The sequence below is a fragment of the Tamandua tetradactyla genome, chromosome 2 (genome assembly GCF_023851605.1).
Source record: "Tamandua tetradactyla isolate mTamTet1 chromosome 2, mTamTet1.pri, whole genome shotgun sequence".
Taxonomy (NCBI): Eukaryota; Metazoa; Chordata; class Mammalia; order Pilosa; family Myrmecophagidae; genus Tamandua; species Tamandua tetradactyla.
In genome coordinates, this window is record NC_135328.1 from 108,473,892 (window position 1) to 108,490,831 (window position 16,940).

Sequence of the window (16,940 nt, forward strand, 5' to 3'; positions counted from 1 at the left end):
GTGCCTTTCAATCTTTATTCTTTTTCTAAAGGACGGAGTCGGCATACTTTCTTGGTCAAGAGTCAGACAGTAAATAATTTAGGCTTTGTGAGCTACACAGTCCCCACCGCAATTATTCAGCTAAACTTGTTGGGTGCAAAAGCAGCTACCGACAATTTTTAAAGAAATGAGCATGACTGTTTTCCAATAAAACTTGATTTACAAAAGCCCTGTGGGTTTGCTGAACCCTGTTCTATCGCAACAGGACCCCTGGTTTTAGCTGAGCACATCACCCTGAGGAAAGACGAAAAAGGACTGTGAGAAAGAGGTCAAAACTACCAGAGGAGCAAATGTTCTGCCAAAATGTGAGCAAACAGCAAATTGACAAAGTTAAGTGTGTCTCCCATGCCCACTGTGCCCCCTGGGCAGAGTGAATGAATGGGTGACCAGGTGCCAATGTAAGCCCTTGCCCTGCCACTTCTCTGCAACGAATGCTAGAGAGTGGCTAAGCATTTCCAAGCCTTATCTTTTCATGTCTAACTGTTCCAAACATTCTGAAAAGGGAATAGTAAGGACCACATCTTAGATCATCAGAGTTTACTGTGGACGACAAATACAGGGTTTTTGTTTGTTTTAATACTGCAAGGTTTTTAGGAGATGTGGCCCATAAGATAACAAAACTAGAAGTAAATTATATCACACAGGTGAAATATGATCCCCTCCCATGTTATTATTGTCACTCTTTTAAAAAGAGCAAACAAATTAAAGATTAGTAACATATTCAAGAGCAATGACGTCTTCTGAGTTCACGATTGCATTTTTAGTAATTTAACTGTGTAGGGAAAATCTTCTTTCTTTCTTATATTTCCAGATAAATCTGGGGGTGCCAGGTTTTCATTTCTTCCTGGATAACACCTGTTGACTGAAATAGAATCAAAGGGCTTAAGAATTTGTAAGAATATTTAGGGATTACAGTGCACTGGGCATGTCTGAGGAAAGTGAGGCTTACTTAGTGAAAGTTCCAGAGGTGGAGAGTGGCAGACAGAATTGCATCGAACAATGGACCCTAACCCAATATCCTCAGCATGCAATGGTCTTGTGTGCCTCCAAAACCCTGGCGTAGGTGCAACTTTATTTTTTTTAATCATCAGATAAAGAGCAAACCCAAGATGGCTGCAAGAGCCAGTGCCAACATTCTCTGGGGCACCTACCCCAGAGTTGGTTTGTTTAAGTTGATTTGTCAGTTGGCAACTTTCCAGCAAGATACTTCTTCAGAAGGACTTGGCCATAAATCAGGTGGATAAGTTAGCCTACATCAGAATTTCCTTTCGCACTTTAAATTCAACATGATGCATAATACCTTAGTGCGAGGCCATAATCTGAACCACTTTAAAATTTAAGCAGGAGGTTAGATGTGAGCTTTATTCATGTACTTTGGGTTTATGGGTTCTCCAGATCATGTAAGATCATATCTGATCTACTGAATTCCCTTGAGGGAACTTCAATAAAGCTAGAGTAGGGATTATTTGCTGTCCTAAGGTAAACACATACATAAGCAGTCTTTAAGCACTGAAAGCCAGCAGTGACTTTTCTCACTACATACCAATGTGATTGAGACTTGTGTTCTCTGGCTAATGTGAGGGAGCTTTTGGTACTGTAGGCAGTGAACTCATCTGACCTGATGTCTCAGTATATTAAAGCAGGTGGTACCCCCTACAACCATCTGCTTACTGTGCTCTTTATCAAAAGATATTCAGAGCCCTGTTTTTTTCTCGAAAACAAAAACGTTAATAAAGGAATCCACAAAACTTTCTAGCATCTTAGAATTCTTGGAAGTATACACCAAATTAAAGCCAATTGCAAATGAATCCCAAATTACTCTTCCATCTTCTGGAATTTCCCTTCTCCTTGCCTGTCCTTTGAGTCATCTGATTGCTTATTATGATCTGTAAGTTGGCTAATCAAGGTAGAAAAAGGAAAACACAAATCAGTTCATTGTGTTCTTATTGTCTGCAGTTTGACTCTAGTGAAAAGTTATTGGGTAAGGGGATGGACGGCAGGGTAGTAAAGATTGTAGGCTAAAACACAGTTTCTGAATTTTTTGTGACTTAGCACATCTTTCACATTAGTATTGAAGCTTAACTAATCATAGGTTAAGTTTGCAGGATGATAAAACCAAAGACCTATTGGTATGTTTTCTGGTCCATATACTTTTCTCTCTTGACCTTATAAATATGAGGCCACCTGTAGGCAACATTGATAGAGAAAAATTAATAATAATTTATATCTTTCATGGCATGAGACATAAAACAACTAATAATAGATTGAGTTATCTAAATAATAGATAGTCAATCTATCTAACTTTCAATTTTCTATCTACCTCCCATCCATTTGTCCTCTACGAGGTTGCATTTAACAGTGGTTAAAAGCCTGGGCTCTTCAGTCAGTAAATCTGAATTTAGCTCCTTCTCCTAACATTTAATAACTGCATGACCTTGGACAAGTTGCTCATCCTCACTGAGGCCCATTTTCCTCCTCTGTTAAATGTGGATGAGAAGAGCTATCTACCTCCTTGAGTGCCTTTGAGGAAAAATAATGTATATAAATGACTAAGACCAGAATCTTATATATATTTTATATATATATAAAGTATTCAGCAAACAGCAGCAATTGTTTTTTCGATAATACAATTTTCAGATTCTAGGCTTTCAAAAACAGTAGAGAAAAGAGATTTGAAAGAGTGACAGTGCCTAAACCATAGCCATTGAAATAGTGGATAACACCACAACTAGATTTCATGGAACACTCATTTGTGAAGGTCAAACATGAGCAGTCATTCCTTCTGGGCACTGAGGGTGGAGAAGAGAGACACTTTAGTAAACATGGTAACAGATATAACAGAAATATGTACAAAGTGCTATGTGAGATGCGATAATGATTCACTGCCTATAAGTGTTGGGCAAGATTTTCAGAGAGGCTGACTTTTGAATTGGGTTTTGAGAGATGAATAGGAGTCCATCAGATAAAAAAGAAAAGAGATGTCTGCTCAGCCTCTGCTCTCAGTATTCATGGCCAGTAGCCAGCACTGAATCACATAACCATGACAGACCTGGCAAGAACAGCTGCTGTGCTGTAACCTTTAAGCAGATGTGCACGGTAGCCTTCAATTCTTACACCGTTTGAGATTAGATACCTACATATCCCCTGAAACTAAACTAAAAACTGCTGCCAGAGCCAGTCAGCACACAGAGCAACTGGTCCTAAGGTCATAAAGATTTCTGTAAAGTGGTAATTTTATATAAGAAAGCAGGGTCCAGAATATCAATGAGGTATTTTTAAAAATTCCTTTGTAAAGAAAAAAACAACTACAAGGAAACCCCACATGAAATAAGAGGCGAGATAAAATACTAAAGATACATCAGGGAAACATACACCAAAAAGTCAGAAAGGAAAAGAAGGAATAGCTCTCTGGACTACAGAGAAAGGAATTATTTTGAATTATTCTCAGAAAATGAGTTCAGTATTGGGAATGAATGATGCTCAACCTAGGGGCATACATCCCAGTCAGTGGTGTCCCCGCAGTTCGCAGAGCATATTCTGCGACAACACTGAGAAACATGTGCAACACAGCAGCACAAAGATGGGCTCAAGAAACCAGAGGCCCTACCTTTGCGCTGTAGGGTTTTCCTGACCAAGAAAGGGAAAAGTGCCCGAGGACTAAGACAAGGAAGAACAGGGGACCCTAATGGTCAGGCCTGCTGGTGCAGTGGGACTGGAGGCAGACCAGCCAGGCAGTGGCTTGGGTGCTGAGCTTTAGAGGGTGCTAAAACGTTCCCGGAAGAAATCAGAAACATGGGACCATTATCTCAGGTTTCTATATAGCCCCTTAAATAACCAGCAGGGGTAAACTGGTTCCACTCCCCTTGAAGCAAATAAAGTCTTCCAGAGAAAATGGAAAAAATAAACACCCCTAGATTACATTTACATAAGGTGACCAGATGTCCCTGCTTGGGGGACTTTTTGGTGTATGCTCCCCCGATGTATCATCAGAATTTTATCTTGTCTCCCCGTGTATACTTGCTATTTCAGTGTAATTATTAATAGCAACCCTTTCCTTCTCAAAGTGTCCTGGTTTGGATGATAAATTATACGGTCACCTTCTATTTAGTCCATGTAACACATTAATGGTTTTATACAAAAATATTAAAGAACACACTTCTCCAGTAGGCACTGTATTTCTGGGTAACCAAAGAACACCAGGTGAAGAGAGAACCTTCTACTTCACAGAATACCAGCAAATAAACATAAACCAATTGGCAAAAGGAGAAAAACATTGTTTTACAAATCATAACGGAATCATTAATTCAGGCAAGAATTATCAATTGGAATTAAAACCACTAAGAGTTAATGGGGAATTGGAAATCAGTCAGTGTCAAAGTAACACTACACAGATTGCTTTTGGCAGCAAGGAGTAAAACAATCTTATAATGGAGGGTGTCGCAGCCCTAACTCTGTGGTTAATCTTGTCATGATGAGTAAACATGACAGAATGCATCTGCCGATGTGACAAAAGGGCACAGCATCACCTATAATGCATTCTAGTCACGATGTTTAATGTAGACCAAATCAAGTCTTTAAATGTAAGTTCCAGTTTATACTAAATACAAGAAACAGAGGAACAAGCTAAATCACACTGGGAGGAAGAAACCTGGCAATTCCAGAAGATAAGACACTGTACAGGAAAACCAGGTCAATCCTTTTAACATGCCAGTGTCATGCAAAACTCCACCATATTAAAAGACAGAACAAGATGAAATGTGTGGTCCTAAAATCGATAACCTCTATAGGACATTTTGGAAGAATACGGGAAATGTGAGTATGGACTAGATAGTAAAATGATAAAAAGAACTGATTATTAATTTTAGGTGCACTTTTTAAAAAAAGAAATGCATACTGAAATGTCTAGGAATAAAGAAATGCTGTAATTTACTTTATTACTTCAGTATAAAAATATGGTAAAAAAAGAATCAGGTGTATGTGTCTACACACACATTGGCAATAGATGTTTAAAATCAATGTATCTTCATCTCCGCAAGGTTAAGGCAGAAAGCTTTAACCTTATGGAGATGGGAAAAGCTTTAATTAGCCTCTCCCGGGTGCTCCTATATCTTGATCTGGCTCTATAATAAGGGAAATGTTCAATGAGCAGGTGTGCTTTCTGGTAGACTCAGCCTGTGCTGACAGAATATTAAGATGCTGGATTTCTCAGAATCACCATGCTAACAGGGGTCTGTGAAATTATATATGTCTTTGCCCTAAAGCAAGTACATATAGCAGCATCTGATCCTCATACTGATTAATAGGCACATGTCTAGAAAATCTCAAATACAAACTAAGGGAATGTCACAAGAGGTATGATGGAGACTCATCTTCAGAATGCATCCACAGTAGTTTATACAACTGTTCTCAGTGTAAACTAGAATCTTTCCCAGGAGCAGAAGGCAAAACACTTTCCCAAAAGGGAGCTCTAATCCTGGGACGCATATCATTATTAGACCATGGTACTCTGATCCTCCAAGAGCAAGACCTCTCAGTAGGGAGAATGCTACAGGTGGAGAATAATGTAAGCCAGAAGACAAACAGACAGGATGTAAAATAAAGAAAAAGATAGGTGTTAGAAGGAAAATGATGAGACACAGAGGACTTATCAGGATGGGCCTCACAACAGCGAAGTGAGACGTGGAAAGAAGTTGAAGGAGAACCACAAAGAGGCAAAGATGAGAGCAGAGGGCAAGCGAGCAGAGAGGAGAAGACATAATGAGCGAGAATGGGGAACGAGGCATGAAACACAGCAGCACCATGGGGGGAGAGAGAAATCTGAAATGACAAAGGAAACAGAAGGACTGAGGGGGTAGGAAGTGAAAGAAGGGCAGCTGGTCAAAGGTTGAGGAGGCAGAATATGGAAAAGATGAGAGACGAACCCATCTTTTTCATCTCTGCATTCCTGGAAATGTAGACAGGAGGCACTCAGGAGGACGGGAAGGAGGGAGGCAAGAAGAGGGAGAGGTGGAAAGGGAGGAGGGGTGAAGGAAGGCAAGCAGAAAAGAAAGAGCAGGAATTTAAAAAGCAAGGTGAAGCTCTGGAGGAAGGAGAAGGAAAATAAAGAATAAGTAAAGAACACATTCCAGAGGCACGTGGGGGTTAAGGCTCATTAAAATACGACAGACAGCGCTCATACACATCCTATTGCACGTTTCAGGATTACGTAATTCAGATTTACCATAAGAATCCAAGAAGTATTTTGCCCAAGCACCGTTTTTGTGGCTGACCTGAATTGTAACTTATACAAATGTCTGGAACTAGGGTAAAAACATGATCAACTTTTTTGGATAAACAGGGCTGGACAGCTCTGAGATCTTCGCTGCACCGCTGAGTGATGTGAGTCACCCATGGGGGTTTCTTGTATTCCCCAAGGTTCTGCTCTCATCCAGTGGGTCATTTTACCATATGAACTAGCCTGAGGCTGCCGAATATTTTCCACCCATTCTTCTGCCTGCTAAGAACCCAAACAAGAGGCGAATGCTAGACTAATATGATTAATGTAGACAGAAATCTGGCTGAATACTATAAAAAGTCCATTTTTCAGGCGCCTGATTATCTAGATTGCTGGCTACGTTGATTACATTAATCCTATGATTGCCAAATCTTTACTTCCTTTTGGTTAGATGAGATTTAATCTAGAGAACTAACGGACCTCTCTAGGACGCAAATCTTTCCCAGGACTCGTGATTTTTGATGGACAGCTTACAAAATAAGCCAGGAATGCATAAATAATTAGACTCCACACACAAGTTCCTTGCAAAGGAAAGCCTATCCCGTGAATATAATAGTGGCCTCCCAGAAAGCAGTCAAGGTTTTAGGTCGGAAAACTGGAAACTTAAAAGTCTGATGTTTTAGAAAGCCATACTCAAGTGTGTTTTTGTTTGCAGTTTCTAATGTATGTAGGTGTTTTCTAGCATACGAATAAGAAGCGCAATCTGTATGAAAAAGTATTATTATAAGATTTCAAATTACAATGTTTGAAAATTGCTAATTTGTAATTTGGGGGGAAAAGACAGTTTAGGGGAATCAGATTCTTAGAGTCCTCAGTTTGTTTTTCTAGCAAAAGCAGTAAAAGAATACTCTCCCTGACTCATACTGTCAGTTTCCTAAATTTTGTCCAGAGCTGTGAATTTGGCACAGGTTTAATATCTACACTTCCCTTTAAGACCTACATTTCCCAACCTGGAAGTTTGAATCTGATATTATATGCACAGCACAGAATACCAGGGTTACAATAATCTCAGAGAATCTTCATGTGAAAAGAGAGTGAGAGAAAGAGTCAAAGGGCCTCCGGGATGAATACTCACTATTTGGTAGAGTCAGATAACTGATATTCTCGTCGTCTATCATAGCACTCCTGGATTCCAGGGTCATTCCATAAGCTCTTTATTGCATCTACATATGGATTCTCAAAAGCAGACACCTTCTCCACATCCACTTCTCGAACTAATTGTGCATGGGCCTGTTTAAAAAAAAAATAGTTTTAATTTCCTTCTTGTTGCTGAAAGTTGCTTTGGTTTGTACATTCTATTTTACGTTATTCAGATATCCTTCTTCATACACTGGTTTTCAAACTGATTTACAAGTAATGCTTCCTTTTCCTTAGAGAGAACTCAGTCCCAAATCTTTACCCCTAGAGTGTAACTTGAGGCTTAAAGTTGATTAAAGGAAAGTGGAGGAAAGCAGTGTTAAACTCCCATTGAAAGAATGAGGATGTCAAGCTAAATGACTGCTTTTAAGTAATTATCATAATCCTTAAACAATAAAAATTATTTGCTTTATTAAAAACAGAAAATATTCTTCCTTCTATGTTTACTGTTCGCTCTATTCAAACACATAACATAGCTACCCCACGAATGTTATATGTATTTGCAGAAATTCAATTAATCAGAATCTCCAACTAATCAGAACTAGTTTCTACAGTTCACTTTTAGGATAGTTTGTAAAAACCACTGGAAAAAGAGTTAACATTAATGATTTAATTTGAACAACAACAATCCCCTACCACACTCCAATTTTCAAAATATTTTCACATTTTCCATATCTACAGTGTCAGATTAAAGATCCTATTTGATTTTTTAACAGTAAAAAATATTATTATTTTTATTATAACTACATTTAGCAGAAAAGAAGTAAGGAGATTAAAATGAAACATTTTCAGCAAGACTGAAAAGTTGCTTTATGGTCAACCTTCAAACCAATCAAAATATACCCAATGTCTAACAATCCCAATCAAACTAGGTTTGGTTGAATGTATTATATAAGCAAATTGTATATACATATAAATATGCAAATAAGCAAATATAACAACTAATTATATTGGAAATTAGAGGCAGATGACTGATAATGTATTGAAATAGTCCTAAATTTGTACAGAAATAGTTGAACTAGTTTAGTGAATGGCTATCGGGATCACATGATGGCCTAATTATACATTTCATAAAATTTAAGCAGATAGCATCTTAATAAATTTAATCCATTTTAGGCCCTGTCTGTGTCTGGTTCCCAATCTTTATCTTCATTCTCTTGTAATAAGTGGGAAGAGTCTCACGTCATAAGACTAATCTTGCTTCAAAATAAGGTTTTAAGAAAACTGATCCACTAAGGTTGAATAAATCATCTTTCTTGCTAGTTCTTCTCTGACCTTGAAAGTCAGATCTAGTAACTGAGAAATCCTCACTCCACCCTGAATCCCAATCTTGGAAAATGTATCCTTGTATTTAGTCCCTGACCAGGCAATCTGCCCTGTTAACCCAGCAGAGATCTACCAGCCTGGAACCAGACCTGTTCCAGATTCCCACTCTAGGTGGGGCTCTACTTCAATCCTAGTTGCCTGAAACTCTTCAGAAATCAGAGTAGCATGTGCTCCTGGAATCCTGTGTGCTCTGCTTGCCTCGACAGTACCTGTTACTCCATGCTGAACCTCCTGGGGACTGAAGAACTGTATTGGACCCATCTTTTCTATATTCTGCACCAGATCTCCTGGGTCTCCTCTACTCTGTCCTACATCAGCAGGTTTTCTAACGTCAGGTTTCAATCCCTCCTTTTCCGCCCTTGCTCAATGAATATGAGTACGTTCTGATTCTTTGTATCTTAAGATTTGACAATGATCATCTGGTATAATTCTAATGAGATTCCCCATTACAGGATTCTCTTGAGGATTCTATGATTTAGTGGGAGAGGGCAGATATGTAGAGTGTTTTATGTCTAAGTCTGCTTCTTAGTAGCTGCTGATCCAATGTAAGCTGCTGAATCTCTGCAAACATTACTTCCTGGTGGGGGACACACTGCTTCACCTGCCGTATGTGGCTCTGAGCAAGTCAGTTATAATACTATGGGGTGGTAATCCTCAAAGGGTGCAAACAACCATGATCAGCATCTCTGGGAATTTGTCAAAAATGGAAATCCTCAGATCCTACCATCAATCCCTGAATCAGAAATTCCAGGTGGAATCTGGCAATCCCTCTTTTAAGAGGTCCTCTTATGATTCTGATGCATGTAAAAGTTTGAGAACCACTGTAAACTATAAAGTACCAAACACATGCAAGGTTTTAAGATGATAATCAATTTGCCCAGTAGGTCCTAGAATTGCTACTGGAGACTAGAGAAGAAGCTCACCGAAGCAACAGCCTCTGTAGAGCAGTCATTAACAGATTCATAAGGGTCAGAAAGCCACTGAAATGAGTAAAACAGGCTGGGTATATGCAATAGGGAATGGTGGAGGCTGTGGCAAAATGAAAAATCCATATCCCAATTGAAGGAGGCAACTGCTATTAACTCCAAGTGTTGGCATTGGGAATGTTGGTCCATTGTGGCCAAATGTTCCAGTTTTTCAAGGGATGCTAAAAATATGGATGTTTTCTGTGACATATCCCTAATTTTAAATCTTAGTCTTTTTTTTACATGATAAAGTATATCCACGCCTTTGTTGGATTGTGAGCCACTCATTTGCAACATTTGTTTGAAGATTCTTCTCCATTTGTTCCTCTAACGAAAGTTTGACAAATAACACTATGTCCTGCACAGAATCTGGAACATAGTAGTTGGACACTGGTTAACACATACTAATGAATGAATAATTTTCCAGCACCTTTATACAATAATATTTAGACAAACTATTAGACTATCCACAGGGAGAGGGGGATTCAGAGATCCCCCTCTGAATTGGGTAAAAGTTACATCATGACATAGGTAAGCATAGGTAGTTATTCTAAAATGAACTCGATACTCATTACTAGGCCAACCATGTCATTTGGAAGGTGTTCTGTTTCTGTTTCTGGAGCAGCTTCTGCCAGGGAAAACAGTTTCAACATACCAGACACTTCTTACTATTATGATTAAATGTTTATTGGACACCCAATGAGGTGCTAGGTAATGCAGTAACCACAGACTTAGACATCGCTCCTGCCAAGAGGGAAGGAGTCCATATAGATGGCAACCAAACAAAGCACAAGATTATGTGCTCTGGGGGTAGGAGTAAGGAGAAATATTTTTATTTCCATCCTTTAATTCAAGTTGGCTGTAAGGGTATTTAAATAAAGACTGCATTTTTAACAGTGTATAAAGTTGTTAAATTCACAAGAAGTCTGCTCCTGTAAAATGACACTACTTTCTACGGCCTGAAAACTCCCACAGTGTCCCGTCTCTATCTCTGCTTGCTTTTCCTTACATCTGGAGTACTTTCCTTCTTTCTTAACATACTTTCTTTAGGTTTTGTTCAGGGGCTGTATCATATATTATCTCTTACAGGAAGCCCTTCCTTACTTCTCTCCTCCCCGCCCCCACAAAAAAAAACACCAAAACCTGTGATCCTTGCTTTCTTTTTTTTTTTTTTTTTTAATACATGGGCAGGCACCAGGAATCAAACCGGGGTCGTCTGGCATGACAGGCAAGCGTTCTTGCCTGCTGAGCCACCATGCCCCACCCGATCCTTGCTTTCTTTGAATCACAGAACTTGTACATTTTGTTTTATGTTAATAGTTATATCTTGATTTATTCTACTGTTAAGTGTATACTGAGAAAAGGGGCTGTGGCTTACCAACTCTAATTTCTTTTGGGGCCCAGCACAGAGCAAGTGAGTACACGACAAATATTTGTCAAATTGAATTGCATTTAAAAATACATAATATAAATATGATGCCAAATCAAAATCAGTTTCTCAAGGAAGTCCTCCATCCATTACTTGTCACAGAATGACATAATCCTGATAGTATTTATCTTAGTAGTCAGTGCACATGTATTTGTGTGATAGTTATTAAAATTCACTTTCCTAATTAAAGTGATTTTATTTTATTTTCTGGGCCTATCAGAAAACTTCATACCTGGACATGTTCAATAAATATTTGTTGAATGAATGAAAGGCACCAGGGTGGAAAGAGGAGTGCAAACTGTACTCAGTTGGAAATTAAGACATCTATCTTCTAGCCCGAGGTTTAGCCATAAAACACTAACTGGCTGTAACACTTAGGAGAAATTGCTTTTTTAGAACTTAATTTTCCTTCTTCATAGGATGAGGCAACTGGACCAAGTTATCTCTCTAAAGTTTCATCTAGCCATAAAACCGAGCAGTTGCATATATATAATAAACATGTCTACAACACACAGAACACCAAGGAGTCATGGCAGGGCCCTCGAGGACCTACAGTGCCATCTGGCAAGACAAGACCTTACTATTTCAAACACTATCTGACAATATGGGGCAGAGCACAGTTAAGTAGTTACACGAGCAAGTAATGCTCCATGAAGACTCAGCAAGGAGAACTCAATAAGGACTGAGACAATCAAACAAGGTGTCAGAGCGAAGAAAGGATTTAGCTGATCGGTAGAGATGAAGATGCATAAGGCTTCCAAGGAGTAAGCATGGCTCTTTTGATTACGCAAAAGCTAGTCTAACGAGGAAGTTTCATGTTAACCTTTAATTCAAATTAACCTCCATGGTAAAAGCTATAATATTTGTCTTGGCTAGGAACCCATAACTCAGCAGTCCACTCCACCATCTATGAAAGAATACTGCCCTCAAAAACATGCAGATTCTACGTGGGACATGACTCCCAGGGGTATAAATTTTCCTGGCAGTGCGAGACAGAAATCTTAGAATGAGCTGGGACTCAGCATCAAGTGATTGAGAAAATCTTCTTGACCAAAAAGGGGGAAAGAGAGAAATAAGACAAAATAAAGTCTCAATGGCTGAGAGATTTCAGAGTCAAGAGGTTACTCTGGAGGTTTCTCTTGTGCATTATATAGATATAATCTCTTTAGTTAAGGTATATTGGAGAGGCTGGAGGGAAGTGCCTAAAAATGTAGAGCTGTGTTCCAGTAGCGATGTTTCTTGAAGATGATTGTATAATGATATAGTTTTTGCAATGTGACTATGTGATTGTAAAAACCTCGTGTCTGATACTCCTTTTATCTATGGTATGGACAAATGAGTAAAACATATGGATTAAAAATAAATAAATAATAGAAGGGATGAATGTTGAAATAAATTTAGTAGTTTGAAATGCTAGTGATCAATGAAAGGGAATGATAAGGGGTATAGAAAAAATAGGGGAAACAAAGGTTAAAACATATTCATTCAGTAGAAGGAAATACTAGCAGTCAGTGAGAGGGAGGGGTAAGGGGTATGGTATGGATAAGTTTTTTTCTTTTTTCTTTTTATTTCTTTTCCTGAATTGATGCAAATGTTCTAAGAAATGATCATGGTGATGGATATACAACTATGTGATGATACTGTGAATTATTGATTTATTTACCAAGAATGAAATGATTATATGGTAAGAATGTTCGTGTTTGTATGTTATGTTTAAAAAAAAATTTTTTTTTAATTAAAAATAAATAAATAAATAAATAAACATGCAGATCACCACATTGTCTTCACCCACATCAGAATTTCTAAGTCATGTTTACTGCCTCCTAAATATCATTGTTTAATTTCATCTTTGCTGTTTGGGAAAATGGCATTCAAATACAATCAACCATAATATACATTTATGAAAAAGCTTTCATCTGAGGTTCACTAAGTTATTTAAAAGTATGACAGTGCTCCACAAAATACACACAGAATTTTATACTGCCTATATAAATGCCCCCAATTGAAGTGGATGCAATCATCTCCACTTTTTTTGAAAAAGTATTCTGTATATGAAAAAGAAGTATTTTTCAGTATACTAGCATAGGAAGATGAATTAGACTCTGTTCTATTTATCCAAATGTCAAATATTAATAGTAGTAAAAATACAAGTAATAATGCCAAATTAAACAATTACTAATTGAAAAAGACTAACTGTGATGAAAGAGAAAGAAGTCACTTCTAATAATATTAGAAATAACAAGTCAATTACAATCGACTATCCTTTTTTATTTTGAATACTGTGCAAAAAAAAGCAAAACCGGCAGGAGTTAATTATATAAACACAATGTGAAACATAATTCTATTTCATTTAAAGTTACAGTTGAGCACCCTGGATGGAAATATTTAATGATGAATGCTAGCTTTCAGAATTCTTAGTAAGCTGGTGGCAAGCCTGAGAGGGAACATTGTGGAAACTAAGTAGCTGCTCTCAGGAACTTTGGCAGAGATCTAGGGAAAAGACCACATGAAAACCGCAAGATGTGCAAATGTGGCAATGTCTTGTTTTCATTAATCGGTGGTCATGAAAATCAGGTAAAGCTGAGATGTGTGGATATTTCCATGGTTGCTTCTGCAAAGGGAAGTAGGAACTGAGTGGGTCCTTCCATACCCACAGAAGACTAAACCTTCAGATGAAATAAAAAAGAACTTGTAGTCACTTTGGAAGGATTTTCAAATACTAATTAACAGCTCCGGGTGGCTTTAGGCTGGAATGTCACACCTATTCCGGTTCCTACACTCCACAAGTAGAAAACCAAATGTTAACTTCCACGTTTGTCAAAGCCCTTAGATGCAAGTATTCAACTCATTAAGAGTACTCTTTCTGAAAAGCTGCTCGACACACACAGAGGACCTTTGACTCAGAAAGAGCAGGAACCGGTGGTCAGGGTACCAGGGCTCACATCTCCCCACTTATTTTTTTGGGGGGGTGGGGTGGGGTTTATTTCCCTTTCAACGTTTAACTCCAAAGAAAAATTTGCAACCTCCGAAATAAGCTGTGGGGGGAGAAAAAAATCTCAGCCTTGTTTTTGTTCAGAGGAAGCAGAGTAAAATGATGGACTCAAGATCAGACTGCTTGCATTGTAATCTCACCTCGACCATGTGGAGTGACCTTGGGCAAGCAATTAACTTCTCTCAGGCTCAGTTTCCTAATTACCTTACTCTCCTAATTTGTTAAATGGGATAATACTAGGACTTACTTTAGAGAATTTAATGACAAAATGCATATAAAACAGTTAAAGGCAGGGCTTAACATCTAAAACGACTAGTTACTTAAAAAGCAGAAGAAAAGGAAAAAGCACAGAAAACAAAACAGTACAGCACCTACGACCTACTAGCTTTGGTGAGCTAGGACAAGTCACTCAGGTCGTAATGTCCCCAGATGTGAAATAACAAAAAAAGGCTCTTGCTGGACACTGGGTCTCTGAGTGTTCAAATCTGCAAACACCCCTTAGCATCATAAAATGCCCTATAGAGAACCTGGACAAGAAGCGTCATTTCTTAGACTGCTTCCCCCTCTCTGACTTTATCACAACACCAGCAGTTGGCCTTCTTTCAGGTGCATTATACACAGAACAACATGATGTATCTCTTTCTGAGTGTTACTGCATAAAAAGAAAAACAGAGAACAGCTAAGTCACACTGAGCTGCTGCTGGCTGGGTACTTAGCGGGTGACTCATTCCCTCAGAACAGCCTCCCCACACTTATGATTCAAACTTGTGGCTCAGCAAAATTATAAATTACTATGTCATGTAACTCTTTGAAGTGCCTCGTGAAGACTGGAAAGCTTGTGTGTGGAGTCCTTAGCTTGCAGGGATCTTTGCCTGGCTCCCATGTCACTCTTAACCCTGGTGGTAGATGGGGACAATGGAATCTCTCACTGGCTAATTTAAGAACCAGAGCAGCAAAGCAGAATAATTTGAAAAATAGCTTGAGACCAAACTGGGCTTCATCGTAAATCTGCTCCTTCCAGCCCTGTGTCAGGGCAAGTAGCTCAACCTCTCTGAATTTCAGTTTCCTTATCTATAACACAGGGATAATATTTCCGTGTAGTGGGATTGTTAGGAAAATTAAGAGTTGTTAAATGCGTAGCACAAGAATTGTAATTACTATGAAATCTCATGGTATCTCAAAATTACCATTAATAGTTAATCATTTCAACAAATATTTATCTACCATGTTTCAGGCAATGCATTAAACACTGATAAAGCAGAGAATTTTTGTTAAATAAAATGTTCTAGATAACAGAATAACAGATATGAAAACTTATTAAGCTGCCACATATTTTCGACTTTCATTAACATTTTTAGAAATTGATTTATCCGGTAATTAAATTTGCTCTTCATCCATGAGACTTTTACTTTTGATCTCTGTATTCATCAAGGTAATCAATGACTGGAAGATATCCTGCCTTTCCCAAAAAAACATTTACTGGGAATTAACTCATTTCTCTCTTTGGTTTTTGTTTCACTAGATGACTCTATTTGCTTATTCTGACACAGCGGATTCTTTCTTGGGTGGAGGAAATACTCACCTATTGTCTAAAGCCCTTTCTCTTTTTAAATAACTCAATCTCTTTCTTGACCCTTCCTCTGCAGTTTTCCATGTAAATATTCTTCTATTTAGTTCTTTGTGCATCGTTTTTGTTTTTCATGTTCGTCTGCCATGAAACTGTTATTAAGATCACGATATTGGGGTGGGATGCTTGATGCCGTGGGGTGTAACCTACACCCAACAGTTCCAGAAAGCGTGTTGATTAATGTAATTACATGGGTCCCATTACAAAGAATTTTACAAATCTCTCAGGTTTATAAAATCTTGAGATGCAATATATAGTTTCATACTTCTCGAAATGCTACTTACTACCTCCATAGTAATATCATAACATGGGCATGCATACATCTTTATGAATAGTATGGGAATGTATAAAACCAATTTATTTTCAAAGAGTATACAAAATCACAGTGATAAAGAAAAGATTGGAAAGGGAGATTCTCTGAAAGATAAGCATATTTACTAAGATTCGAAAAAAAAAATTAGGGTATACCTGTATGGGTGTTTTCAAAGAGTATTTCAGGAATGTTAATTACTTGGGCTTTTAATGGCTGCTTATTCGAAAGAGGGGTTCTGAGGTTAATGTCAAATAAAAGTGGAGGATGATAGTTATAAAAAGTTAAATAGATGTCTCTACTGCAAAACTCTGAATCTTTAAAGAGGAAATGAATGGTGGCAGGAATCCATGAGCACAGATTAAGATTGGAGATGTTACTGTATTTCACAAACATTTGATCACAGAAGCTCTTTCCTTAGATCAGTTCAGAGGACTGGTGTTCTCAGGAATTACATCTCAAAAAACACTGACTAGATATAACGCTGAGTGAAATAAGCCAGACACAAAAGGATAGGCAGTGTGTGACATCACTTTTATGACCATGGTAAAGGTAAAATTCTAGGCTTATAATACTGAATATAAGGGACTTAGAGATGCACAGAAGTTAGAGATGGGTGAACGGATAGATAATGAGGTTGAACTCATGTACAAAGAGTGTTTAAGTTCAGGGTATGAGGGAAAACTGCCATTGCATGTCATGGGCTATGTTTAACTGGAAAACATCAGCAGTACCACATCAACACCGGGGATAAATGATGGGGAGGGTGACAAGAGTCAAGGGGATGTTTAGATTTCCTATTTGGTGAGGTGTGTTTATTGGTTATTTTTCTCTTGGGAAC

General features: G+C 38.2%; 1 protein-coding gene across 3 annotated transcripts in view; it reads right to left on the bottom strand.

Moving 5' to 3' along the window:
* GNAQ (G protein subunit alpha q) overlaps positions 1-16,940 on the bottom strand; it is a 326,720-nt gene that overhangs the window by 94,058 nt on the left and 215,722 nt on the right. For all 3 annotated transcript variants that reach the window (XM_077148480.1, XM_077148478.1, XM_077148479.1), the window contains exon 3: positions 7,389-7,543. In XM_077148480.1, the coding sequence (XP_077004595.1) occupies positions 7,389-7,543 (155 nt within the window). The remainder of the gene's footprint in view (positions 1-7,388; positions 7,544-16,940) is intronic.